The following is a 26,899-nucleotide window of genomic DNA, read 5'->3' on the forward strand; positions in this document are numbered from 1 at the left end:
CAGACAGCTTGACCAATGAGCCCTTTCCCTCGTCCCCTCCCCCACCAGGCTGGCTTTGGATACCCGCGCTCAGCTAACTAAGGTCCTGGGGGCCATTCCCTAGCCTCCAGACACAGACATCAGAGGCTACATTTGGTAGTGGTGAGGGACAGATACTGAGGTCAAACTGCCAGGTCTCCAATGTCTTCACTAGGGGAGCCTCGGGCACGTGACTTCACCGCTCTCGGGTGAAGATTCCTGTCTGTAAAATGGGACCAAATGCATCTGCGTCCAACAGCCGTCCGACCTTGGAGAGATGAGCTGTGCTTAGCACAGTGCCTATGTGTAGAATGAACATTTCCTAGCTGCTCAGCACTAAAGATTCAGAAACCTGCCTGCCTTTTTAAAACCCAATTTTGCCACCTTCTGGTTATGTGACCTGGGGCAAGTTACTTTACTTCTGGGCCTCAATTTACTCATCTATAAAATGGGATAATGGTACTGATGTCCTAGGGCTGTTGTGAGGATTAAACGAATTAAGTGCTTGGCACACAGTAAGCACTCACTAAACCTTAGCTATTGTTTGTGCCTTTGGGGTTTTGTTTGTTTGTTTTGTTTTTGACGTATTATTCCCCACCTCTAAGTCTCTCAGAGGGTAGGAAACTGTCTGCAAATCTTCCTGGGCCCAGTTAGCTGTCCTACCTTCAGACTCACTTAAGAGCCCTTACGCTGTAATCTAGGTCACCCTCCCCCTCAACCTCCCCAAGACACATGGACACACACAGAGGTCAGCAGAGTGGCCTCAGACACAGAAAAATGTTTAATTCTCCTGCGGCGGAGGGTCCCGGCTCCGGTAGGGAGGGGGATTTGGTTTTGGATTTTGTTCATGTGGGGATTTATTTGGGGGTTAAGAGGAAGGAAGAGGGGTGAGTCTGGTCCTTCCAGTGGGACCTGCCCGGGAGAATGTGTACTGGGGAGATATAATCTGGAGAGACAAGGAGGCTGGACGCAATACGGGAGTTCAGAGGGAGAAGAGATGACGGGACAGAGAAATAAGAGACAAACAGGGAAGGACGTAAGACAGAGACGACAGAGGGCGTGACAGAGACAAACGAAGGGAACAGAGAAAGGGGCACCCCAAGCCAGACCCGACGGGACCAGGGAATTGAATGGGGTGGGGGTGGGGGCTTTGGAGGCCGCCGCGGGACAGAAGAGGATCTAGTCCAGCCAGATACAAGAAATGGGTCCCTCGCCCCTGCCCCGGGTCCCGGGCAGGGGGAGGGGTCTCGTGTCTCAGTGCTGCAGTGTCGGGGGACCCTGCCCCTCCCCGCGCTTCGCTGTGTAAGGCACCGGCTCCAGCGAGGTCCGCGAGCGCGCGGGGGGAGGGGCAGGAGGGGGGCTTAAAGTCCGTGGGAGAGAGGAGCTCGGCGGCCCACCCTCCAACCCCCCTAAGCGCGGGGGCGTGACTTCGAGCCGCAGCCCAGGCCGCCCACCCCATCCAGGGAGGAGAAGGGCACGCCTCCCCTGCAGTCCGACGTCTTTGCTCGGAGCTTTGTTCCCCGAGTCCTCCTGCCCCGGCGTCCGGGCGGCTGGGCGTTTGTCCGCGGCACCCAGGCGTCCCGGCGCCCGCCAGCCGCTCACACGGTACTCTCCAGCATCCACTCGGTGCTGGTAAAGGCCAGGCGCGCCCTGGCGGCGCCCAGCCCCAGGTCTCCGTCCTCCCCGGCCGCGCCCCCTCCGGCCCCGTCCAGGTGCGGCGTGGACCGGTGGCGCTTTGTCCGCCGGGCGCGGCGCGGGTAACTGTGGCTCTGGAAGAGCGCCCCGTAGTCCCCGTCAAACGAATAGCGCTGCTGCGGTCTCGGCCGGGCCGGGGCTCCCCCAGGAACCAGAGCTAAAGTGGGGGGCGCCGAAGCCAGCGGTCCCAGGGCCCCAGAACGGCTCCTCCGAGGGCCAGCCGCGGCCCAGGACTCCTCCCCGGAGGTTTCCTCGGACGGCAGCAGGCACAGCGAGGTGGCTGAGCCGCCCAGGGAGCGTCCAAGGACCGCCTCCGGTTCCGCGGAAGCCGTGTCGGCCGCCACGGCCTTTGCCTCGACGGCCACCGCCGCAGCCGGAGCTGGCACCTCGCGCAGCGCCTCGTAGCGGTCTTGCGCCGGCGGGGGCGGGGCTTGCGTTGCGCCTGCGCCTGCGCCGTTGGTCTGAGAGCACACGTGGCTGACCCGCGGAGGCGACCTGGAGGTGCCCTTGACTCGGCGGCCATCCCCATCGCCGTAGACCTTGTAGCGGATCATGAGCAGAACTATGAAAACGAGGACGGAGGCGACAATGACACCCCCGATGGCGATGATCATGGTGCCGCCCAAGAAATGGGCCCTCAGTGGGCGGCAGGGCGCGGGATCCCCCGCCGTGGTAAACTGCACGCAGCCCACCACTCGGGTGGCGGGCAGCGCCGTGGCCCCATCGTCGTAGACGGCCAGCACGCACAGGTCGTAGGCGCGGCCCGCTGCCAGATCATTCACCAGGAAGGTCTGGCTGGTGGATGGGATCATCCTGCGGGAGGGGGCGGGATCAGCGCGGGGTTAGCTCCACTCTGAACCGCGATGCTTCAGTTGCATGTCCCACCCGGGGGGACCAAACGATACATCCCTACCAGTGTCTCACCCTCTACTGGGACAACAGCAGCCATTCAAGCAACAAATTCTCACCCTCTCAGGACCTTTGATACAGCCCATGCCCCTTATCTGCATGCCCCACCCTCAGACCCACCCCCTGTCCGTGTCTCATCACCTACTAGGATAATTTTAGCCATTCATCTACCCTCATCTACATATCCTGGCCCCTGCCAGGGAGGAATGCTACAGTTTTTATACCCTGCCCTCAAGGGGCATGCGCCCTGGCAGTGTCTCATTCCTACTAGGACAAATGCCATTCAAGCATTCTTATCTACATACTCCCACCTTTAAGGGGATGGATGCTACAGGCCACGCCCCCTTACCTGCATGCCCCACCCTCACTCAAGTGGACAGTGAGGTCACCTCACACCCCGTCTTACTCCTACTGGGGCAATGGGTGCTCTTCTAGTTCCTCTCTTCTACACATTCTTGTCCTTTCAGGGAAACCATGATACAGACCACTCCCCCTCATCTGTACATCCTTGGGTATACACATCTCATAGCTGCATCTATTTTCTGGGACAATTTCCAAGCCCCTCAACTACATATTTCCACCTACTAAGGGGCCAGGGCTAAAGGCCACTTCCCTTCTGATTGACAGGTGCCTTCCAAGCCACACCCCACAACAGTCCACTGGAGATGGTTCCCCTACTGTGCCTAGGACCATGTCTACTCTTTGCATGTCCCGCACGTGTCCAGGTAATAAAGGCAACCACTCTGTGCATGCCCTGCCCCTATACTGCCTGAAGTCACTAAAGCATGCCCCCCGGTAAGTTTCATCCATAATTGGGGCAAATGTAGCCAAGAAAGCATGCTCCTTTCTTGCTATGGGCCCCTGCCCTCAAATGAGCAGCAGTGTAGAGAAGTGGTTAAGCTGACAAAGTCTGAGAGCCACGATGCCAGGGTTTGAGTTCTCTTCTGCTCCTTGCTAGCTCTGTGACCTCAGGCAAGTTTCTTAACCTCTCTGTGTCTCATTTCCCCCAAATGGGGGTATTAACAATTCCTACTCCACAGAGATGGCGTGAAGTATGATGAGTTAACATAGCCAAAGCCTGGCACTTAATAATTTCACTAACAGCTTGCGTCCCACACGATGCTGGCCAGTAACCCTTGCTGTGGCTCACACTCTCCTACCAGCTGTGCTCCTCCGCATCTATAAGGCCATTCCCACTAGGCCTTGCCCCTCTTCTGTTGGCACACCCCTTTCATGTCCAGCCTCAGCTAACCTGGGACTGCCACATCCACATAGATTTGCATGCACTCAATCTCGCAAGCTCTCCTCTCCCACAAAGCTCTTAGTGGGTCACCAGAGACAAGAACCGCCTCTTCATCTGCGTGGGGACTATGCTGCAGGAGCGCCACCTCCTCTAAAGGCCATGCCCCCATCTCCACAGGCCACCTTCTGGTCCTGAAACCCACCTCAGTTCCTCCACCTCCAGAAGGTTCCACCACCACCAAGAGCCATCCTCCCACCGAAAGACTTCAGGTAAGGCCCTCACCACCTCATAAAGGCCAACCACCTCTCTGACTCTCCCCCTGCCTGCCATTTCACAGACCAGTGCCCCCCCCACCCCATCCAACCTTGGGCCCCTGGCTCTAAGTCTTCCTCTTCCTCTCATCATCCCTTCTCAAAGAGCCTTGGATTCTTTTTGCTCCTTCCCCCAAAATAACCAGTTGCTAGGGACTCCCCCCTTTCCAAGGACAGAGGCTGGCTCCTTAAGAAAGCTTGAGCCCATGTGTCTCTAATTGGCTGTAAGACCCAAGCAAGCAGCAGAGCAGGCTTCTGGTTGGTTGTCACCTCCGCCCATGGCGGCAGTGAGGAAGTTAACCCCTGCAGTGCTGTAGCACAGGGGCCTGCAATGGGGGACGGAGGATTGGAACTGTGGCCCTACAGGGAATGGAAGAGTCCCAGGGTCTGTTGCCCAGCTGGAGACAGAGGGCCACCAACGTCAGCATACATGCAGGGTCTGGGGACCTGTAAACCTCCCTCCACTCCATCATGTAGTGACCATGGGTTAGAGAGAGAAGGAAAAGAGAAAGAGAGAGGTGGAGAATCACAGAAACCAAGAGCTGTTTACAGAAATGTATTATCCATCTCCCCTAATCCCTGCCTGGCAAACAGTAGGTGCTCGATAAACATGTGTTCAGTGTAAAAAGGGCAGAATTAGGTGTTAGAAGGGTAAGAACTGGAATCCTGGCTCTGCCTCTTTCTGTGTGACCTTGAGCAAGTGACTTCCCCCAACTGAGCCTCACTTTCCCCTGTCTGTAAAATGGGAGGGGGATCATGGCTGCCTCACAGCGGAGTTGGGAAGGTCGAACGGAGTAGAATCCTTGGTAGCACGTTATAAAAGTTTTTGTTTTGTTCATTTGTTTGCCCTAATGTTTGTAAGACTGGGCCAGTGTTTGATCCATCTCGGTAGGCCCGGGCCCAGCATGGAAACTGGCATGCAGTAGGCATTCATTCAGTGTTTGGTGACCAGATTCAAAAAGAGAGGAAAATGAGGATGACAGAGACAAGAAAAAAGGGAGGCATCTACTCATTCAACCAACAATGGGAAAATGCCTACTGTGTGCCAGGACCGTGGCCAAGAGAACGCTGGGCAAGGTGAAGATGGAGCCCAAGAGGCAGACTTCTCAGTGCAGGTCTGAGCACCCCCAAGATCTGAGGTTGCCCACGGGTGGGGAAATGGCTCCACCCGCTCTGGCGCCCCCAAGTGAAGTCAAACACAGGATTAAGCATTCAGTGGGCACTCTACAGTGTGTCCAAGGGAGGCAGAGCCAGGATGAAGGAGAGACGTCCACAGAGTCCACAACCACCTATCAAACTCTCCCACTGTGTGCCAGGTCTGTGGCTGTGAGCCACACTCAAAAACTACCCAGCTGGAGAGGCAAGGCAAGGCCAAGGCTGTTAATTCATCGTGTACGGCCTCCTCCCTCTGGGCTGTGAGCTCCCTGAGGGCAGGGACTGCTCTCTTGGTCTCCCTGTGTCCCCTGCACCCAGCTCAGGGCCTAGCAGAGAGCCGGGGCTTAGTGCCTCATGAGGGCAAGAGGGAGAGAAAGTACAGACAGACAGAGACATGGCAAGAACAAAAGAAAAACAGATGATGGGGGAAAGTAACTCTTTAACATCTGTCTACACCATTCGCGTCTGTCCTCACCGGGGCGATGGCTTCTAACCCAGTGGATGGTGGAAATAATTTGTATTTATATCTTTTTCTCATACTTTTCTGTTTCTATAATGTACCCAATGTATTGATACAGTAGCACTGGCATATAATTTCCAAATATGAATGTAACTGTAAATATATATGTGTGAGTATATTTCATGCTCTAGAATGTTTAACTGACAAGGTAGACAATCGGACACCTTTGGCGAGCAGTGACGTAGACCATGAGCCCCACGAGAGCAGGGATCGTGCTGGGCGCACTCAGTTATAACTCCAGTGCCCAGCCCCGGTCTGGCTCATGTGGGTGCGAAATGAAGATATGCAAAATGTGTGAAACACAAAGACAGTGAGACAGAAAGAGAGAGAGAAGGAAATATGGCAAATGAGAGCCGGAGACCACTCTACGTACCCATCTAGAACCCCAGCTGAGCAAGAAGGCCGAGTGAGCCGGCAGATGGGAGGGAGGGCCCCTGGGGTGGGAGGAGGTCCTGGGACTGCAGCACCCACCTGTAGACAAGGGAGTCATCCGCGGAGCTGTTGTACTGGACCTGGTACATGCGGATGCCAGGCACGGGCCTCTGGGCTGGCCAGCGGATGAGCACGGAGCTGGAGGTGAGCTCGGCAGCCACAAGCCGGCGCTCAGCCCCAGATTCATTGGCACCAGGTCGGCCAGGTGTGGCGATGTCCGAGGAGCCAGGCTCGGTGAGAGGTGGTGGGGCGGCCGGTGGGGGCGCCATCAGAGGCAGAGGCACCACGCACACCTCCACCGGTGCCGTGGCTTCCCCGGCGGCGTTGGAGGCTATGCAAGTGAACGTGCCACTGTCCCGCAAGGTGGTGATGGTTACATCCAGTGTCCCATCCCCCCGGACCCGGGTCCGGCTCGAGTTCCCCAGCAACCGCCCATCAGGTGCCACCCAATGCACTACCGGCTCAGGGTCACCCACAGCGCGGCACCGCAGGCTGACCGCCTGGCCCTCCACCACCAGGGCCCGGCCGCCTGCCTGCCGAGTGATCAACGGAGGTTCACACAGGAACTCCTCCTCGGGGATGGACCAGAAGTAGCGGTCGGTGAGGTGCTCAGGGGTGGCGCACGTCTCCAGGTCATCCTCCCTCGTCAGCCGCCGCAGCCAGAGCAGCTCGCAGTTGCAGTGCAGGGGGTTGCCGCCGAAGCTGACCGTGAGCGGCGTGGGCGGCTTTGGCCCGGGGCCTTGGGACCTCAGGAAGAGCCCGTCAGGGGGCAGTTTGTGCAGGCGGTTGGAGGTCATGTCCAGGCGAACCAGTTTGTGAAGCTGCACGAAGGTACCTTCGGCAATGTGGTCGATCAGGTTGTGGTCCAGCGTGAGGGTGTTCAGGTTCACCATCTGGCCTACGGCCTCCCACGGCAGGGCCTCCAAGTTGTTGTAGGACAGATCCAGGTCCTCCACGGTGGAGAGAAAGGCGTCGAAGGCGGCCGACTCCACCCGGCGGATCTGGTTATTGCCGAGGATCAGGTGGCGGAGGTTGCCCAAGCCGCGGAGCTGGTCGCCCCGGACCTCCGCCAAGCGGTTGCTGTCGAGGTGCAGGGCGCGGAGGGCGCGGAGGTCTGCAAAGGCGCCGGCCGCCACCTGGCCGATGGTGTTCCGGGAGAGGGTGAGGTGCACCAGGCTGGTCATGTTGGCGAAGTCTCGGCGGCGGACGGCTGCGATGAAGTTGTCGGTGAGCCGCAGCTCCACCACGCGCCGGTCGATGGCCGGAGGCACAAAGAGCAAGCCGGTCTTGGCGCACAGCATGGTCAGCGTGGGCGCCACGTTCTGGCAGATGCAGCGGCCGGGGCAGGGCTGGCCTCGAGATGCCCCCGCCCAGAGAAGCAGCAGAAAGGGCAGGGCAGCAGGCGGCAGCGAGAGGAGCGCCGAGGAGAAGGGGCCTGGAGCCATGGTGCAGGGGGAAGATGGGAGGAGTGGGAGGTGAGATCTGCAAGGAAGGAGAAGGGTCACCCAGGCGTAGGGCTTGACCACCAGCCTGGCCACCCTGGGATTTCCTGCTAGGAGTCCGACCCAGATCCCTCCCTTCCTGACAAGCGGGTCCTTTAGAACAGTGACAAGACTGATCATCAGCTGGCATGCACTTGTTAATAGATAACAGTATTTCCATTGCTGCTTGGTAAATTACCACTGCCCCACCTCTGAGTGTCCTACCCACCTCTGCCCTTCTTCTAGGAGCTCCCAGACCTCTTATAATCTCACAACCAGAGGGATGTCATCTGGCCCAGCCTGTGTCTTCCACTACCCATGATATATTTTGAAAAATCACTGCTGACTAGGGCTTAAAGTCACGGATTTCAAAGCCATACTCCCTGGGTTCAAATTCCAGCTCTGACACTTACTAGCTGTGTGACCTCGGGCAAGTGTCTGAACCTCTCTGAATCTCGGTTTCTTCATCTGTAAAATGGAGATAAAAACAGGCCTTACCTCTGTGAGGATTAAATAGATTAATGAGCATGGTATACTCAGAACAGTGCCCAGCACATAAAATGTGTTCAATACATGTAAGTGGATAATTATTATTATTATCATCGTGTCCAATATGTGCCAGAGATAGAAATGTGCACTATTATTAAGAGCAAGGGCTTTAGATCAAATAGACTCAGGTTCAAGTCCTGGCTTCCCCAGCTTGCTAGCTCTGTGACCCCAAACCAATGATTTTCCCTAACTAGGCCATAATTTCCTGATTTGTAAAATGGTCTGATAATGTCTTCATTGGGTTGCTGCAAGAGTTCAGTGAACTCATTCATAGGGGTCACTGAACATCGGGCCTGGCACACAGTAAGTATTCAGTAAATGTTAAGGGTAATACACCCCCCGCAACCTCTGGCTGTAGCAGAGGGGTTCTGAAGGTGGGAGAGGCTGAGAAAAACACATCAGTCTCCCTGCTCAGTCTTGAAAAGTCTTTCTCTGAGGCTGGTTTCATCCTGGGCTCTGCTGAGCTCCCACACAGGGGGCAGACTTTCATGCTCACATTAATGGGCACAAGGCCCATATATGCCTACACACACACACACACACACACACACACACACACACACACACACACACACAAAATCAGGCTGTGCCTCTGCTCCAGGCAAAACCTTCCGGCAGGGATTCCCCCTGCGGCAGCTGCAGCCCACGACATGTCAACTCCCATCACAACACAGGGTGGGTGGGGGGTGAAGAGAAAAGGATGGGAAGGGGGGGGTCCCTGAAACTGTTTTCACCCCACCCCATGCCCCAGTCCCTGCTGGCCCACCTCCCAGGAATCTGCATTTGGGGCCTGTGACCTGATGTGGCCTTGATCCTTCGGCCCATGGGGAGGGGGACTGTGGACACAGAGAAGGGGCCAAGAGACAGAGACGAGGGGGAGGGAGAGATGGACTCACAGTTACAGAGAGACAGATTCAGAGAGAGAGACAAAGAGATAACAAGAGAAAGAATCTGAAAGAAAGGTGAAGAGACAGTAAGACTGAAGCAAAGAGAGCCAGAAAAACTGGGTGGAGGAGACACACACAGAAAAGAGAGACTGAGACACAGAGATGGAGAGGGGGAGAGACAGGAAGAGAAAGTAAGAGTGTTATAGAGACAGATAAAGATGGGAAGAAAGAGAGAGACTGAGGGAGACGGTGATGGGGCTGAAGAGAGAAAAAGGCAAAGTCAGGGTATCCCACCATCTCTGAGGCCCCCCACTAATTTGTCTTGCACTCTCTCCAGGACACTGCTCTACAATGGACAGAAAACCCTGGCCTGGGAGGTGGCGCTCCCAAGGTAGGAGGCCCAGCTCTGTACCTGCTTGGCAGTAGGGTGTCTAGGGCTCAGAACCACAATCTATGCAACGGGAAGTCCCACAGCTTGGGTGGGACTCAAGTTGAAACTGTAATAATAACACTGAAAATAGCTAACATTCATCGAGAGGCAGTGCAGCCTTGCCGGACAGAATCTGGTCCCAACCTTTCCAGGTTCACACCCCCAGTTCCCTGCTGTATGACTTTAATCAGGTGACTTCCTCTCTTTGTGCCTCAGTGTGTTCATCTGTAAAACAAGGATGATAGCACCTGCCTCACAGGATTATTGTGAGGATTAGATGAGATAATACACTGTAACATGCTTAGAGTAGTTGCTGACAGAGTAAACACTATATAAACGTTAGCTGCTATTAGCGTTAAATTACCGTTTTCTCTGGCTTTTTCTCAGCCACCAGCAGGTCTGAGTATCAGGAGATTTTCCCACGTACATGCACATACACACACACAATGGTAAACTATATCCATGCCACTCTCCAAATGCAGGGTCATATCACGTCAGGAAACTCTTTTGGATCCTTTACTGATATGTGGAAACTTCCCTTTTCCGACCACTTGACTCATCCTGAAAGGGGATGCCTCCAGGTCTGAGACCACCACCTACCACCCATGCCATGGTTCTTTCGAGCCCTTACCCAAACACGATGTTCCTGACCTTGTCCCTACCCCCCAGCCTGGGGGGTACCTGGTCCCTGCCATACCCGCCACTGAAATCCATACAAGGCAGTGTTCCAGGCCTCCAGCTGGCTCAGAACAAGCCCAGTCACTCTACATCTCTCTCCCCAGCCTGTGGGACCCCCGCTCACCTCTCTTCAGGGAATCAGGGCCTGGGCCAGTACCTGCAAAGGAACAAAACCACACCGTTAACATTCTTCTGGCTCCTCTCCGGAGACCTGCCTCAGAGACCATCTCAGCCAAGGAAGTCCCTGGTGTGATCACTCTCTCAGCTCTCCTGCTGCAGATTCTGCATAGTCTCAGGTGGACCCAGGAAGTCATCTCTGGAAACCAAGGAGTCTGGGCCTAAGACTGTTCACCCTCCAAAACCCAAGAGTCTAGGACTTTTGTCCTTTGTCCTCTGGGGGCTCAAGAGGCTAAGAACCCCACCCTCCCCTTCCCTCAGATTCAAGAGTCCAGGTCTCAGTTCCTGCCTTTCTCAAGACACAGGACTCTGGCCCCCCAGCCCTCTTCTCCTTCAAACCCAGGATTCTAGGCTCCCAACCTCCTCCTTCCAGAATCCACATCCCAGTCCCCCAACTTCAAAGACCTGAACAGTACCAGGAGCTGGGGGAGGACCAGAGATTCTCATCTTCACCATCACACCACTGTCACACCAACATGTGTGGACATGCCAAAACCCACATGGGCCCACAACCCACGACTCTCCATCTGGATTTCCATGGACACAGCAGCATGATCCGTGTGCCCCCTGCCCTCAACAGACTCTTGGTCCAGGATGTGGGCACACTTGTATCCATGGATCCCAGCATACCACAGGTCATGCCACATGGGCCCCAATTCACTGGGCCCATAAGTGGGGTCAGCCTTGTGTCAAGGACACAGGCACATGTGCGCATATCATCCTGAATATATGTATTTGAACATACACAACCCCAGCCCCCAGAGACCAACGTGAACACAAAAATGGACTCACAGTATAGACACATACCCTCAAGGTTGACACACCGACGCACAACCGCACATACCATATTGCCTTTTCCCTTGTACACTCACACACAGATGCACACACACAAGAGTGAAACCCACGTGTCCCCAGGCGCGTGCACCTATAACCGATCTACCCTTGCACACTCACCAACACACAGGGGCACACACATATAACAGATGCTCACTCGCACCAAGATACACAGGTGCATGCACTTAAATGCCCAAACACACTCATGCAACTTCACATATCCCCATGATGCATGGTCACATACATTACCACACCAACAGATGCACGAATGCACACACTCGTGAATACACACCTCACACACATACACAGAACCACAACATGCACAGACACCTACAAGGCTGATACATACTCAAACAAGCACACAGGTACAGAAAGACCCACCTTTGCACAGACACTCCCAGGTGCTCACTCATAACAGACATGCTCACACAACTGCCCTGTGAGGGATTTACACACTTACAAGTACACACAAAATATTGAACCACAGTGGCACAGTCAACAGATAAGCAGAGAACCCCACTCACACACAGTCATGGACACACATGCCTCCCAGACCTGAGGCACCCCCGCCCCACCTACTGCCCAGGCCAAAGAAATCCTAACATCCCTCCCTCCCAGCACAACCCCTCCCCAGCCAGGTCAGAGTTCAGCAGGTCGAATCTCAGAGGGTTGAGGGCCTGAGTCGTAGAGCATTGGTCCAAGGCAATCCTCCCACCAGCAACCCAAAGGTCCCTCAGCCTGGCTATCTGGATGCAGGCAACTCCGGCCCCATCTGCGGAGATCTGGCCGGTGAGGGAGTGGGGTGGGATGGGTGTGGGAAAGGGCCGGGTCTGCATCCCTCCCCTAGGGCCCATCTGTCCATCCCTCGGCCTCTCATCCCTCCATCTGTCCACCTACCGGCTGCCCATCCCCCCCCCCCAGCCACCGGGAAGGGGAAGACATGGCCGTCTCCCCCAAGGACCGCCGAGGACCACCACCCCCCCGGAGTTGACATGGACCGAGGAAGCGGCAAACTCCCCTCCCCCAAACCCACACAGAGGCCTGGTCCCACGAGGCGCTGAGCCCCAGCCCCCCGCCGGGAACCTGACATGGACGCACAGACACACACCCTCGGAGACATACAACCCGCAGACACACACACACACGCACAAATGGACACCCAAGCGGGCACACCCGGCTACACAGATCCTGGGATGGACATCCAACCCGGACACAAACACCCAACGCAGCTAGCCGCGCGAAGACACTAGCTGCGGGGGGGTAGGGTGGGGGACCCACACCTGGGCACACAACCCACGCACACACACCTGCACACAGCCCCTCCGATGGGCGCGCGACAGCCCCCCAGACACACAGCATGAGGGGCAGCCACCCGGGGGGACACACACGCACGGCAGGACACAGCACCTCGGCTCGACACCCGGCACACACCCGGATGGCCACACAAGCAGGGCGCCGCACACGCCGGCGCCGGGCACACAGAGGGCCGCGCGAGCGCACGCCGGGCCCGCCGCAGCGCCGCGGACACACACTCGCACGCTCGCACGCTCACACCGGCGCTCACACCGGCGCCCCCGCCCGCCGCCTCCCTGGCCGCTGCGGGCCGCGCTCACCCAGTCAAGGGGGGGCCCCGGGCCCGGCCCCGCCGCCGCTGCCTCGCTCCGCGCCATGGTGGGGGGAGGGCCGGGGGAGGGGGCGCGGTGCCGCGGGGCCGCCTCCCTCCCGCCTCCCGCCCTCCCTCCCGAGCCGCCGCGGAGCTCCGCCCTCCGCACCGCCCGCCGCTGGAGCCCCGCCGCCGCCACCACCGCAAGCGGGGAGGGGACGCGGACCGGAGGGGCCGGGCGGGGCGGCTGCACGCCCCCGCCCCCCGCCCCTGGGCCAGCTGCAGACCCCTCTCCCCTGCGGAGCTGCCGGCCCGCCCCCAACCCCTCCCCAGCCCCACCTCCAGCCCTGCCGGCTTCCCGGGAGACCACCAGACCACGCCCCGACTGGCATGGGGAACCCTTGCAGCCCCAGTGGAGACCTCGGATCGTGTCCCAATGCCCAGGGGGACTCCAGATCATGCCTTACCTCCTTTGAGAACCCAGACCATGTTCCTCAGCCACCCAGGACCACAAATCATGTCCTACTCTCCTTGGTGACCTCAGACTCTGCCCCAAACCCATCAGGGACCTTAGTCTGTACCCCCAAATCTAAGGGGACCCCAGACCACATCCCAGCATCCAAGGGGATCCACAGCACCCCCATCAGGGACCGTAAGTCATACCCCAACATTCAGGTGGACCCCAGACCACACCCCATCACTCAAGGCCCCCAGATCACACCCCAACATCCAGAGAGGATTCAGACTATATGTCAACATCCAGGGAGACCCCAGATGGCGCCTTACTCCCTTTGGGGACCCAAACCATGTTCTACAGCCACTCAGGACCACAAACCATATCCCACTCCTTCCTGGGGACCCTCTATGTCCTTCTAACCTCTCGACCTCAAACCATTCCCTGCCCCCCAATAGGAGCTCCAGACCACGTCTAACATCTAGGAGGCCCAAATATGTCTCTTACCCACATGGGAGACCCTAAACGTTCCTGATTACCCCCGTTAGATCCCAGACCGTCCTCCCCTCCAAGGCACCCCTTGGTTTACAGAATGCCCAATTTGCCCCAGATTCTTGATCTTCCTCCCCACCGGTGCTTCCCTCCTGAGGACCCAGCCTCCTCCCCATTCCTATTCTCTCTCTTGAACCCTGAAGACCTTTCCCCCTCCCTGTGACTTCTGTGGAGTCCAGAATGCCTTGTTCCTTCCTTGTTCAGACCCCTTTGCCCAACTCCTATCAAATAGCTGACCCCCAGCCCTTCTCCCACTGAGTATCTCAGGCCACTTTCCACCTCTTTTTGAAATATTCACTGGCCCCTAAACCCAGCAAGTCCTCCCCTCAAAATCTGTCTTATTGCAATTCCCCAGTCTCCTGGTGGCGCAAATCCCTCCCATTTTGAATCCCATTTGGATCCCAAGGTCTTCCCCTAAACCCCTTCCCTAAATTCTTCCCAGCCACATCATCACATGGAGCTTGCCCTGCCCCCCAGATCAAGGGCATCTCTGCAGCGCTTCCCTCTAGTGAACCTCCCTCTAATGAAGCTCCAGTGAACCACTCACAACCATTAGATGCCCCTGGGGACACTCACAATCCCACCTCCCACCCCCTAGTCTTTAGATTTCACCATCCCCATCACCATTACCACCACCACCCAGGCACCATCCCCACCTCTCACCCTGGTATTTGGTGCTCCCTGCCAGGATGTGGAGGACCAGGGCTGGGAGGACAGATGTGGGAGAATAATAACAGCAACAGCAAAAGTAGACACGTGTCAAACACTACTATGTACCAGGAGTGGATCTAAGGGCTTCACATATATGACTCCATTCACTCTTCACAGCAGCCAGATGAGGAAGTCGCATTATTATCCCCATTTTACAGATGAAGAAAATTGAGCCACAGAGAGGTTTAGTCATTTGCCTAAGGTCACACAGATGGTAAATGTCAGAACAAGGTGGAGGCGAAGGGGAAAGAGGGTGAGGGCAGGCCTGGGATGGACGGGAGTGGAAGGGGGCGGGGTGGTGAGAAGTTAATAATAAGAGAGACAAAGGTATACAGAGATGGAGAAACAAAGAGCCTGAGTCCAGGCAGAGACAGCCTCACTCACAGAGCATATCTGGCCCTGTGAGCTCTGGCCCCTGCCCACCTCTTGACGTCATCCCTGACCACGCTTGTCTTTTAGCCTCAATAATGAATTTTCTCTTCCTCCAACATACCACCTCAATTCCAGCCCCTTGGCCTTTGCACTGTTTTCCCCTTCCATGGCTGATCCCATCTTTTCATTCAATTCTTAATTCAAATGTGATCTCTTCAGAGATCTCTTTCCCATGACCAATTTACATCCCCACCACCACCAATTCTCCTGATGTCTGCAGATTACTTTGAAATACTTTAAAAATAAAAATGGATTCATGGATGGATAGATGGATGGCTATGTGATAAAGCAAGTACAGTCAAAACGTTAATGGTAGGGAATTCCCTGCCAGTCCAGTGGTTAAGACTCCAAGCTTCCAATGCAGGGGGCACAGGTTCAATCCCCGGTCAGGGAACTAAGATCCCACATGGCACATGGCGCAGCCAAAAAGAAAAGTTAATGGTAGAGTCTAGGTGATGGATATATGGGTGTTCACTGTAAAATTATTTCAACTTTGCTGTATGTTTGAAATTCTTCATGATAAATGTTGGTGGGGAAAAAAACCAGAGGACTCTTCTAGAGACTAAAGAGGCGGCAAAAAAAAAAACAAAACTCAGATGGGTCCCACCATTTTTATCATCCCATCACCTCATTTTATTTCCTTCATAGCCCTATCACTCTTGATAATACTCTTGTTTGCTTGTTGTTTACCTATTTATCGTTTACTTATTCGTTTATTGCTTATTGTCTAGTCATTGAAATGTAAGCCACCTGAAGGAGGTGGCATGGGCACCAATTTTCTCCGGTGTCCAGAGTAGTAATTGGCACCCAGTAGGTGCTCAGTAAACATGTGTTCTTGAACTCCTCTTAAGAGAGGGTCTGGAAGCTAGATCTGCTGCAGACTCACTGGAGAGCCCACACTCAGGAATACACAGGATCTCCCAGCCTGGGGCCCCTGCAAGGGGAAGGATATACCTCAGAGGTAGGGGAATGCCCCATGAGGTCAGGGAATGTGAGATGGCCTGAAAAACAGGGCAACAGGTGGAAGGTGATAGTATGATGAATTCCCTGGGGCCCTAATTCCTGACCTAGACCAGCTAATAGAGATCCAATCTAATTCTTCAATAACTTAGGCCCTGCCCCCAAGCATAGGCTCCACCCTCTGTCTCTAAGGCCCCACCCCACAGCAAAATCTCTCCCCTATCTGACCTAAATAAATAACACCCCTCGGGACATCTCTGGTGGGCCAGTGGTTAAGAATCCCCCTTCCAATGCTCGGGACACGGTTTCTATCCCTGGTCGGGGAATTAAGATCTCACATGCTGCGGGGCAACTAAGCCCACACGCCACAACTAGAGAGCCCATGTGCCACAACTACAGAGCCCACGCGGCCAGAGCCCACGGGCCACAACTAGAGAGAAGCCCACGCACCACCCCCCGCAAGGAAAGATTCCGCATGCCGCAACTAAGACCCGAGGCAGCCAAAAATAAATAAATAAATAAATACTTTAAATAACACCCCTCAAGCCTAGGTCTCACCCTCACAGCCCAAGCCCCACCCCTTTACCTTAGTCACCACCCTAAAATTTATAACATTCATACTTCTTCAGCCTGGGCCCTGCCCCCACCTAAGCCCCACCCCTCCACCTTAGGCTCCACTCCAAAAGCGTCAAGCTTTCAGCCTAAGCACTGGCCCTTCAGGCCTAACTTGGGTACCCCATTCTCAGCTCCGACCTAACGTCCAGTCTTCACCTGTTCAACATAAGCCCTGCTCACATTCAAGGTTAGCAGGGAGAAGTGCCCCAGGAAAAGCCTAGGGAGCCTGGATTTGTGGGAACCTAGAGAGGAGGTTGGCGGAAAGAGAGGAGGTGGCTCCCAGTTTGTACCGCCCCTCAAAGGCCTGGCCCCAAACCAAAAGCAACGCCCCATTGAGCCCACTTTGCACTGTACAGCGGTATTCTGTTCTGACCTCTTTGATTGGTCCCTCCACAAGCCCTCTACTCAAACCTACTCTGCATTGGACTGCCCCTCAGAGTCACCCTCTCTGATTGGTCCCTGCTTTCCAAACTCCTTGCTCCTGATTGGGCAAGTCCTTGCACATGCCTCTTTCTGATTGGATCGTTTGCAATCATGAACCTGGAGGCAGACCTTTTAACCGTGGTGTGGGGGGGTAGTGGGAGGAGAAAGAGGAGGTAGAGGAAGAGGAGCGGGTTCCCTGAATCCCCTGCCTAAGAGAGGGAGTGGCCGTGGACCACAGGATAGCTTTGGGTTAAAGTTCTAACTGTACAGACCACTAGCTGTGTGGCTTTGAGCAACTATTTTTGACTTCTGTGCCTCAGTTTCTTCATTTGTAAATTGGGGATAAAACTGGTACCTTCTTCACGGGTTACTGTAGGAATTAAATTAGTTAATACCTGTAAAGTGCTTATAGAAGTACCTGGCACATAGGAAGCCATCAATCAGAGTTGGCTATTATTATCCATTTGATCATGTAAGTTCATGACCTTGGACAAGTCCTTTTGCCTCTCTGATCCCTGCAGACCAGGAGTTGCTGACCTCATCATTGAATGACCCGTCCTATCTCCTCATCTCTAGCCTTCAGGAACTGAGGCTGTGCAGAGGGATGTGTAGAGACATCCCTAGCAAGAGAAATGGGATAGGGGCACCAGCATGGGTGAAAGAGAGGAGTGGCGCTCAACCCAACCCTCTCCCCACAGAAAACTGAGGGCAGTGGGGATCTCTCTATAGTCCAGTGTAGAGCGATTCTATCCTGAATCCCTCATGCAAAGGGCTTGTCCTGACTGGGGACAAGGGGCAAGGGATGGGACAGAGTGGGGTGATGAGGACATGTTAAGGCTGGGAAGGAAGGGGAAGGGTTGGAGCTGGGCTTGTGGACCCTCCCCCAGGAATGACAGGGCCGGGGGAGGGGCAGCCAGGGCCCAAGGTCACTCCGTCCTTGTTACCATGGCAACAGCCACCTCTCAACTGGGAACCTGGAAAAGGGTGGGAGGAGGGAGTTCCCAGGTCCCTGAATCTAGGGACAGAGAGAGGAACAATCAGAGACCTGGAGGAGAGGCAGAGAGAGACAGTGATTCAACTCTGTGAAAACCTGCCCATCTCAGAATCCTCAGAGCCTGGTACACTGTGGGTGCTCAATGAATGTCCCTCAGAAACAGAAAGCCTGAGAGAGTCAAATACCCAGAGATGACAGAGAAAGAAAGAAGAATCTCCAGACAGGGGCAGGCAGTGTCCCTTTCCTGCCTCCTCAACCTCATACTCCTCGGGGTTCCACTGAGAGTCCTGGATCCTCTTAATCTTTCCCAGACCTGGGCCCTCAGGCCTACCCAACTGCACAAACCACCCACCCCCAGCAACTCCCCAGCCCCTGAAGCTGTTCTATTTCACTTTTATAGCAACTTCAACAACTTTTCTGCCTTTAAAATCTTCCTGCCTGGGGGCTTACTGAGAAAATTAGCATAGGTACAAGCTAATGCCTGCTAGGGTGGGAAGGTGAGAGGTGGGGAGACAGGCACTCTGCCTTCTTTACTCTCAGGGACGCAGGTGTCCTTGTCCCCCTTGGGAGTGGCCCCTCCACAGATTCAGATATCCCCCCAATCCCTCTAGGAGACCAGGCCTCCCTCATTTCTCCCTAGGAAATCCTGCAGGCCCCTCCCTTTCTTTCAGAGGAACAGGTACTGAATCCTCCTTTACTCCCAGGCCTCGGCAGGCGTCCACTGGATCTGCCTGCCCTCTACTGGCCTAAGGCTGGTACTGCAGGACTGCCACCTACAGCCCACAGTGAGGAACAGAAACTGAGCCAGAACTGAGGGTCTCTGAGTTCTTGTATTTTAATTTCTTTAAGGTCTCAGATGTTCAGGTCCTAGGGGGCCTGAGTTCAGGTCCCCCGCCCAGAGGTCAGCGAAAGAAAGACAACTTCTCCTGGAGCCAGGCCTCTGTGAGGTCATCAGTGGTGCGGATTTCAAACACCTGGGCAGAGAGAGGGCTCAGTATTATAATCCACTCAGGAACCGAAAAGAGTGAGGGCCCTGACCCCCTCCTCCTTCAGACCCAGGAACCCAGATCCCCAGCCCCCTCATGGCACAGACCAGGAGTCCAGACTCTCCCTCTCACACTCGGGAGCCTCAGCCCCAGGCCCAGACCTTTGTGAGCTCTGCCGTCTGCACCAGCCTGTTCTTGCTTCCTGCATACATCATCTGTTGTTCAGGCTTGCAGCCTGTGTGGAAAAGAGAAGGAGGAAGCATAACTGGGGGATGCCAGAGTGTTCTCTAAGGCCCTAAGTAATGTCTTGCAGACCCTGGAGTTTTCTAAGAGTCCCAGGAACTGTTCTAAGGAGGTCCCTGGAGGCTATAGTCAGGGTCCCCAGGTTTGTTTGGGGGCTTGAAGTTATTTTAGGGTCCCTGGAGATGGTTTGGGGCCAGACAGGGGTTTCTAGGTAAAAGGAAGAAGTGAGTTTGCTTATACGCCTCAGGACTAAGGAGGATGGGGGCTCTGTGCCTCCACCTCCACCCAATGCCCTCTCAGGACTCACACCACACACACACCACTCTCACACAGGCACCCACACACATGCACACAGTCACACAATCACCAGTCACAGGCATGCACACACACTTGCACTCAAACACACACACTTACACACCCTCACACAGAATCTAAGACCACTTTCTCAGGATGAGTAGAGCTGTGTCTCACCCACAGGGCTGGAGAAGATGAAACACAAGGGGTAGGACACTCGGCCATCGGCGTGCGTGTACTTGTAGCTGTAGACCACGAACCTACAGCAGCAAGAGGGAATCCAAACTCAGGACTTGGCCTGGAGCCCAGGCCCAGTGCCCATTACCTGAGACCACAACCTTGAAATCTTGACTGAGTCTGAGAACCTAGGGTTAACAACTGAGACGCAGGGTACTGGCCTCAAACACAATAAATGATTTAAAAAAAAATAATAAAAATGGATAACTAATAAGAACCTGCTGTATTAAAATTAATTAATTAATTAATTTTTTAAAAAAGATAACATAGAACTATACATACAGTGTATAAATGCCAGTTTCCCAGTTTTGATACTGCACTATAGTTAGGTAAGATGTAACCATTGGGGGAAACTGGATAAGGAGTACTATATTTGCAACTCTCTGTGAATCTATAATAATTTCAAAATTAAAAGTCTTTTTAATAATTAAAATAATAATAATAATAGTAAATGCTAAATAGAACTACCATGTGATCCAGCAATTCCACTGCTGGGTATTTATCAAAGAAAATGAAAACAATAATTTGAAAAGATATATGCACCCCCATATTTATTGCAGCATTATTTATAATAGCCAAGATATGGAAAAAACCTAAGTATCCACTGATGGATGAATGGATAAAGAAGATGCAGTATACACACACACACACACACAGACACACACACACACACACACACAATGGAATACTATTCAGCCATAAAAATAACAAAATCTTGCCATATGCAACATGGATGGATGTTGAGGGCATTACGCTAAGTGAAATAAGTCAGAGAAGGAGAAATGTCTTATGATCTCACTTATATGTGGAATTTAAAAAATAAAAACAAAGAAACAAGCCACCAAGTTCATAAATACAGAGAACAGATTAGTGGTTGTCGAAGGTGGGGGTGGGCGAAATGGGTGAAGGGAGTCAAAACGTACAAATTTCCAGTTATTTTATTTCCCATTATTTATTTTAAATAAGTTCTAGGGATATGACGTACAGCATGGTAAGTATAGTTAACAGTGCAGTATTGTATATTTGAAGGTTGCTAAAAGAGTAGATATTAAAAGTCCTCATCGTAAGAAAAAAAATTTTTTAAACTATGTATGATGACAGATGTTAACTAGATTATGGTGGTGAACAGTTTGTAATACAGTATATACAAATATCAAATCATTATGTTGTACACCTGAAACTAATATAATATGTCAAATATATCTCAATAAAAAATTTTTTAAGAAAAAATGGCTTAGGGACTTCCCTGGCGGTCCAGTGGTTAAGACTCTGCCCTTCCACTGCAGGGGTGCGGGTTCCATCCCTGGTCAGGGAACTAAGATCTCACATGCCGAGTGGTGCGGCCAAAATAAATAAATAAATAAGTGCTTGTTTGATTCACAACAACCCTATGATGTAGGTACTATTATTATCCCCATACTACAGATGGAAAAATTGAGGCCCAGAGAGGTGAAGTCACTTGCCCAAGTTTCTATGGATAGATTTGAACCCAGGAAGTTGGCTGGTAGAGTATAAGTGCTCAACCACTATGTTTTATTATACAGAGAACTAGAATCAGGGGCTGAGACTACAGCCAGCTACATAATTTCCCAAGCCCAGCACAAAATGAAAATGCAAGACCCCTTGTTATAAACACAGGAGAAAGGCTTTTTTCCTTTCTTCTGCAGTCTCTCTCCAGATTGATCTTTTAAAATTTCCTATTTAAAATCACGCTCTCTTGGGCATGGGGACACTCACAGAGGGAATGGAAATGCTCAAAGGCACACCCTGGAACTTGTCATGCAGGGGGTGAGTACCGACCCTGACCCTGACACTCCCGGAACCTGTAATCAGGTCCCCTGCCTAGGACAGAGGGCAGCAGCCATTGCTGGGCAATGCAGGGAATGGGTAGCTGAGAACCCATCCAGGCTGGAGATATGAGCTGAGGGAGGCTCCAAGCCCCCAGCACATGCTCCATTGTTCCATCACACTTCACACAAAACACAGATTCAAAGATATAACTATAAAGAATTTCAAGACAGCAGGCAGTCGTAGAGCATCAAGCCCTGCATTCAAGGCTCCCTTCTGGGTACGGGGCCCTGTGTGACTGCACTTGTCAGACGCCCAGGATGCTGGTCCTGGCTGAGATCTAGAGCCTGAGATCTCAACTCTGAGGCTCAGAGTTGTAGGGCACCCAAAAATCAGTGGAGATGAAAAATCTAAAGAGACCAGTTTTCACAGAAGTGTCGAAAAGCTCCTCCACACACAAAAGCACCAGGCTCCTCTGGCTTCACACAGGATTCTCCCCAATAATTAAAGGTCAAATAAATCCTTTGCTACTCAAAGTATGCCCAAGTATTGAAGAATAAGGAAATTTTAACTCTTTTTTTAAATGAAGCAAGTGCAATGTTGAGACCAAAACCTGACACGGTTTGTACCAAAAAAAAAAAAAGCAAACTCTAACATTACATATGACTATTAGTGTAAAATTCTGCAATAACATTTTGGTAAACAAACCAAAAGTCCTAGGACAGGAACATTTGACTTCAAAGACATAGATCCGGAGCCCATGAATAGGACTGGAACCCAAACAGTCCCTCAGTCTGTATCCCTATCATCACCCCTCTCCCCATGGCCTGACCGTCCCCTTCCTTCCCCCAGCATACCTGGGCTGTCTCTCTGGCAACTCCATTTTTAGTTCCTCTGGAGAAATATTCTGGGGATGAGGGGAGAGGAAAAAAAAGACTGCCATTAAATGAACACTTACTGTGTGCCAAGGCACTAGTCCAAGAAATACACATGCATGGATTAACTCATTGACCTCTCCCAAATCCCAGAGGGGTTGGTCTTATTGTTATCCCCATTTTACAGATGAGCAAACTGAAGCCCAGAGGTGTTAAGACACTTTTCTTCTAAACCCACTACAAGGATTAAATCATCGAATCCACAGACAACCCTAAGAGGTAGGGACTGCTATCACCATTTCACAGATGAGGAAAGAGAGACCCATACAGGTGAAGTCTCTCGCCTAGGGTCACAGCTAAGTTGGGACTTGACCTCCGGGTCTTTCTGGCCCCCCATGCCAGGCTCTTAGCATCAGTCACAGTCGCTTGGGTCTCCCAGTCCCACCCTGCCCTTCTTGGAGGTCCCATCCCCCGATCCCCTCACCTGAAATTCTTCCTCCAGCACCACCATCTGCCGGTCTTTGTCCACCTTCACTGAGGAGGGAGGGCACATGGGGGTTAGAGGCCCCTCCCATCTGCCCCCACGCTTGTCCCCATACCCCATCCTTCCAGGAGGGAAGATGACACTCACTTATTATGGCCGCATTGTCCGTCTCTTTTCGGAAGCGAAATTTCCTCAGCTTTTCCTTTAGCTCTGGGTCCACCTCGCACACCACCAGGGAGTCAGACTGTCAGAGGAGCCCAGCAAGAGCTGAGTCGCCTGGCCTCAGCCCTGCCCCCTTCCCCAAACCTCAGTTTCTCCATCTACTAATGAAGAGGAAGACCCAATAGCCCATAGATTGCCTTTGTGAACATTAGGAAAAGGCTCCTTTCCCTCAGGGCAGATGCTGCCCCTTTGCAGAGCAGAGGTTGGACTCGAGCCCTCTCAGCAGGTGCCCTTGGGCAACGCCCGGGGAGGCCCAGGGATCTGCTTGCCTGGGCTAAACCCGGAACCACAGTCTCTTTTCCCCCAGCCTTGACCTCCCTTCCACAGCCTGACCTTCACCCTGGTGTCCTCCTAGCCCCAGCCCCACTCCAGCCCCTAGCCCTTTCCATACGACCCTGGCCCCAACCATGACTTTTCTGTCCACAGGCCTCTTCTTTTCTGGGTTCCGCTGTCCTCTAGGGGTGGGGACCAGGGCTACAGGGGGCAGGGTGTGGGGTAGGGGAAAGGTTTCATCTAACACCACATCCTGTTTATGCCCATTCTGGGACAACTGTCACAGATGACTCCTCCCCCTCTTTCCTTCCCCTCATCTGCTGGGACCTCCCAGGCTTTGCAGTCACCCAGACCAGGTTCGAATGCTGCCTTACTGTGTGGCCCTAGCTAAGTAACTTCACGCCTCTGATTCAGGATTGTTACGAGGATAAAATAGTTTCACATATCTCCCAGCATGGTGGACACACTCAATACACAGTAGGTAATGATGAGCTTTATTATTTTTTTAATTTGTATTGGAGTATAGTTGATTTACAATGTTGTGTTAGTTTCAGGTGTATAGCAAACATATACATATACATATATCCACTCTTTTTTAGATTCTTTTCCCGTATAGGTCATTACAGAGTATTGAATAGAGTTCCCTGTGCTTTACAGTAGATCCTTATTACTTATCTATTTTACGTATAGTAGTGTATATATGTCAATCCCAATTTCCCAGTTTATCCCTTCCCCTCCTTTTGCTCACTGGTAACCCTAAGTTTGTTTTCTACATCTGTGACTCTATTTCTGTTTTGTAAATAAGGTCATTTGTACCATTGTTTTTAGATTCCACCTATAAGTGACATATATTTGTCTTTCTCTGTCTGACTTATTTCACTCAGTATGACAATCTGTAGGTCCATCCATGTTGCTGCAAATGACATTATTTTGTTCTTTTTTATGGCTGACTAATATTCCATTGTGTGTATGTACCACATCTTCTTTACCCACTTGTCTGTCAATGGACATGAGGTTGCTTCAATGACTTGGCTATTGTAAATAGTGCTGCAATGAACATTGGGGTGCATGTATCTTTTTTTTAAAATAAATTTATTTATTTTAGGCTGCGTTGGGTCTTCATTGCTGTGCACGGGCTTTCTCTAGTTGCAGCAAGTGGGGGTTACTCTTCATTGCAGTGCGTGGGCTTCTCACTGCGGTGGCTTCTCTTGTTGCAGAGCACAGGCTCTAGGCACGTGGGCTTCAGTAGTTGTGGCATGTGGGCTCAGTAGTTGTGGCACACAGTCTTAGTTGCTCTGTGGCATGTGGGATCTTCCCAGACCAGGGCTCAAACCTGTGTCCCTTGCATTGGCAAGCGAATTCTTAACCACTGCACCACCAGGGAAGTCCCTGGGGTGCATGTATCTTTTTGAATTATGTTTTTCTTCAGATATATGCGCAGGGATTGCTGGATCATATGGTAGTTCTATATTTAGTTTTTTAAGGAACCTCCATACTGTTCTCCATAATGGTTGTACCAATTTACATTCCCACCAACAGTGTAAGAGGGTTCCCTTTTCTCCACACCCTCTGTAGCATTTATTATCTGTAGATTTTTTGATAATGGAATAATGAGCTCTTTAGCTCCTCCTCCAGGAAGCCTTCCTGGATTCCCACCCACCCAATCTGGAATATTTTAATTCCAGAGCTGAAAGGGGGAACTTAGAGATGTTTGCTGGTCAAACTGCCACTTATTAGGTTGATGGGGAAATGGAGAATAGAGAGAAGACTCCACAGCACCCAAGTAATGATGAATTTTTTCCTGCAATTATTCAACCTCATGGGCCTTATAATGGCGCTACAACAATGGTGTTCCATCCTATCAGACCAATACCTCCTTTTTTATTAAGAGCATTTTGTATTCCCCCCCCAAGTTCCCATCCTGAAATGAAATTCCTAGATAACGCAACATAGTTATACACATAAGTTCTCCCCCAAATCAATATAATGTCCTAATTGTCATATAAAGGAGAAATAAAAGGGAAGTGATTGATCAGAAACCTGTGCATTTCCATGAGAAAATATAAGCAAACAATAGAGGATTGTTAAAGGATCCAGCCCCACGATGTCTGGCCCACTGTACTGACTTCCCTCCATAGCAGTGGGCAGATCCCACTCTCTCTCACCTCCTCAAGGGCATTGCTGCAGCTGCTCTCCTCCCTGCATCATCAATGTCTTCACCTCTACTGGATCTTTCCCTCAGCGTACACGCCGTGTTATGTCTTCCATCTTAAAAACTAAAAACCCTGTCTCCGGTCGAGCCACTGCCCATTCATTTCCTTCCCTTTTCAGCGAGACTTCTTGAAAGAACAGTCCACACTCACTGCCTCCAATTTCTCCTCCCATTTCACTCTTCAACTCTCTCCCAGCAGACTCACTCCTGTCTCTCTCCAATGACATACACTTGTCGGGGCCACCAAGGACATCTGTGGTGCTGGACCTAATGGTCAATTCTCAGTCTTCATCTGCTGTGCCCTGTCAGCCACATCTGACGCCATCCATCACTCCCCATGCCCAAAACACTTTCTTCACTTGGCTTCCAGGACACCACCCTGGCCTGGTTTTCCTCTGGCTCTTCTGGCTGTGCCTGCTCGGACCTTCTTTTTTTTTTTTTGCGGTACGCGGGCCTCTCACTGCTGTGACCTCTCCAGCTGCGGAGCACAGGCTCCGGACGCGCAGGCTCAGTGGCCATGGCTCACGGGCCCAGCCGCTCCGCGGCATGTGGGATCTTCCCGGACCGGGGCACGAACCCGTGTCCCCTGCATCGGCAGGCGGACTGTCAACCACTGTGCCACCAGGGAAGCCCCAGACCTTCTTTTTTTTTTTTTAATTTTATTGAAGTATAGTTGACTTACGATGTTGTGTTAATTTCTGCTGTACAGCAAAGTGATTCCGTTATACACGTACATACTTTTTTTACATATTCTTTTCCATTTTGGTTTATCACAGGATATTGAATATAGTTCCCTGTGCTATACAGTAGGAACTTGTTGTTTATCCATTCTATGTATAATAGTTTGCATCTGCTACCCCCAAACTCCCAATCCATCCCTCTCCCACACCCCTCCAACCACAAGTCTGTTCTCTATGTCTGTGAGTCTGTCTCTGCTTCGTAGATAAGTTCATTTGTGTCACATTTTAGATTGCTCATATAAGTGATAACATATGGTATTTGTCTTACTCTTTCTGACTTAGTATGATAATCTCTAGGTCCATCCATTCATTTGTCGATGGACATTTAGGTTGTTTCCATGTCTTGGCTATTGTAAATAGTGCTGCAAGGAACATCGCAGTGCATGTATCTTCTCGAATTATAGTTTCTCTAGATATGTGCTTAGAAGTGCGATTGCAGGATCATATGTCAGCCTCCTTTTAACAGTCAGGTGTCCCAGGGG

General features: G+C 52.4%; 2 protein-coding genes across 2 annotated transcripts; both read right to left on the reverse strand.

Annotated features, from left to right (window-relative positions):
• Positions 1–1,616: 1,616 nt before the first annotated feature.
• Positions 1,617–7,905, reverse strand: LRFN1 (leucine rich repeat and fibronectin type III domain containing 1; the record flags this gene model as incomplete). Its single annotated transcript, XM_082862413.1, has 2 exons — positions 1,617–2,526; positions 6,323–7,905. The coding sequence occupies 2 exons, from the start codon at positions 7,903–7,905 to the stop codon at positions 1,617–1,619; spliced, it is 2,493 nt and encodes an 830-aa protein (XP_082718539.1).
• Positions 7,906–18,884: 10,979 nt separating this feature from the next.
• GMFG (glia maturation factor gamma) lies at positions 18,885–23,697 on the reverse strand. The gene is made up of 7 exons (XM_082862563.1): positions 23,599–23,697; positions 23,118–23,214; positions 22,971–23,020; positions 22,469–22,518; positions 19,764–19,846; positions 19,211–19,284; positions 18,885–19,037 (listed from the first exon to the last, which is right to left on the reverse strand). Exons 1-7 carry the CDS (start codon positions 23,599–23,601, stop codon positions 18,966–18,968), a joined length of 429 nt encoding a protein of 142 aa, XP_082718689.1. The 5' UTR covers positions 23,602–23,697; the 3' UTR covers positions 18,885–18,965.
• Between the last annotated feature and the right edge of the window lie 3,202 nt (positions 23,698–26,899).

The sequence above is a fragment of the Leucopleurus acutus genome (assembly GCF_964270905.1).
Source record: "Leucopleurus acutus genome assembly, chromosome: 20".
NCBI classification, from domain to species: Eukaryota; Metazoa; Chordata; class Mammalia; order Artiodactyla; family Delphinidae; genus Leucopleurus; species Leucopleurus acutus.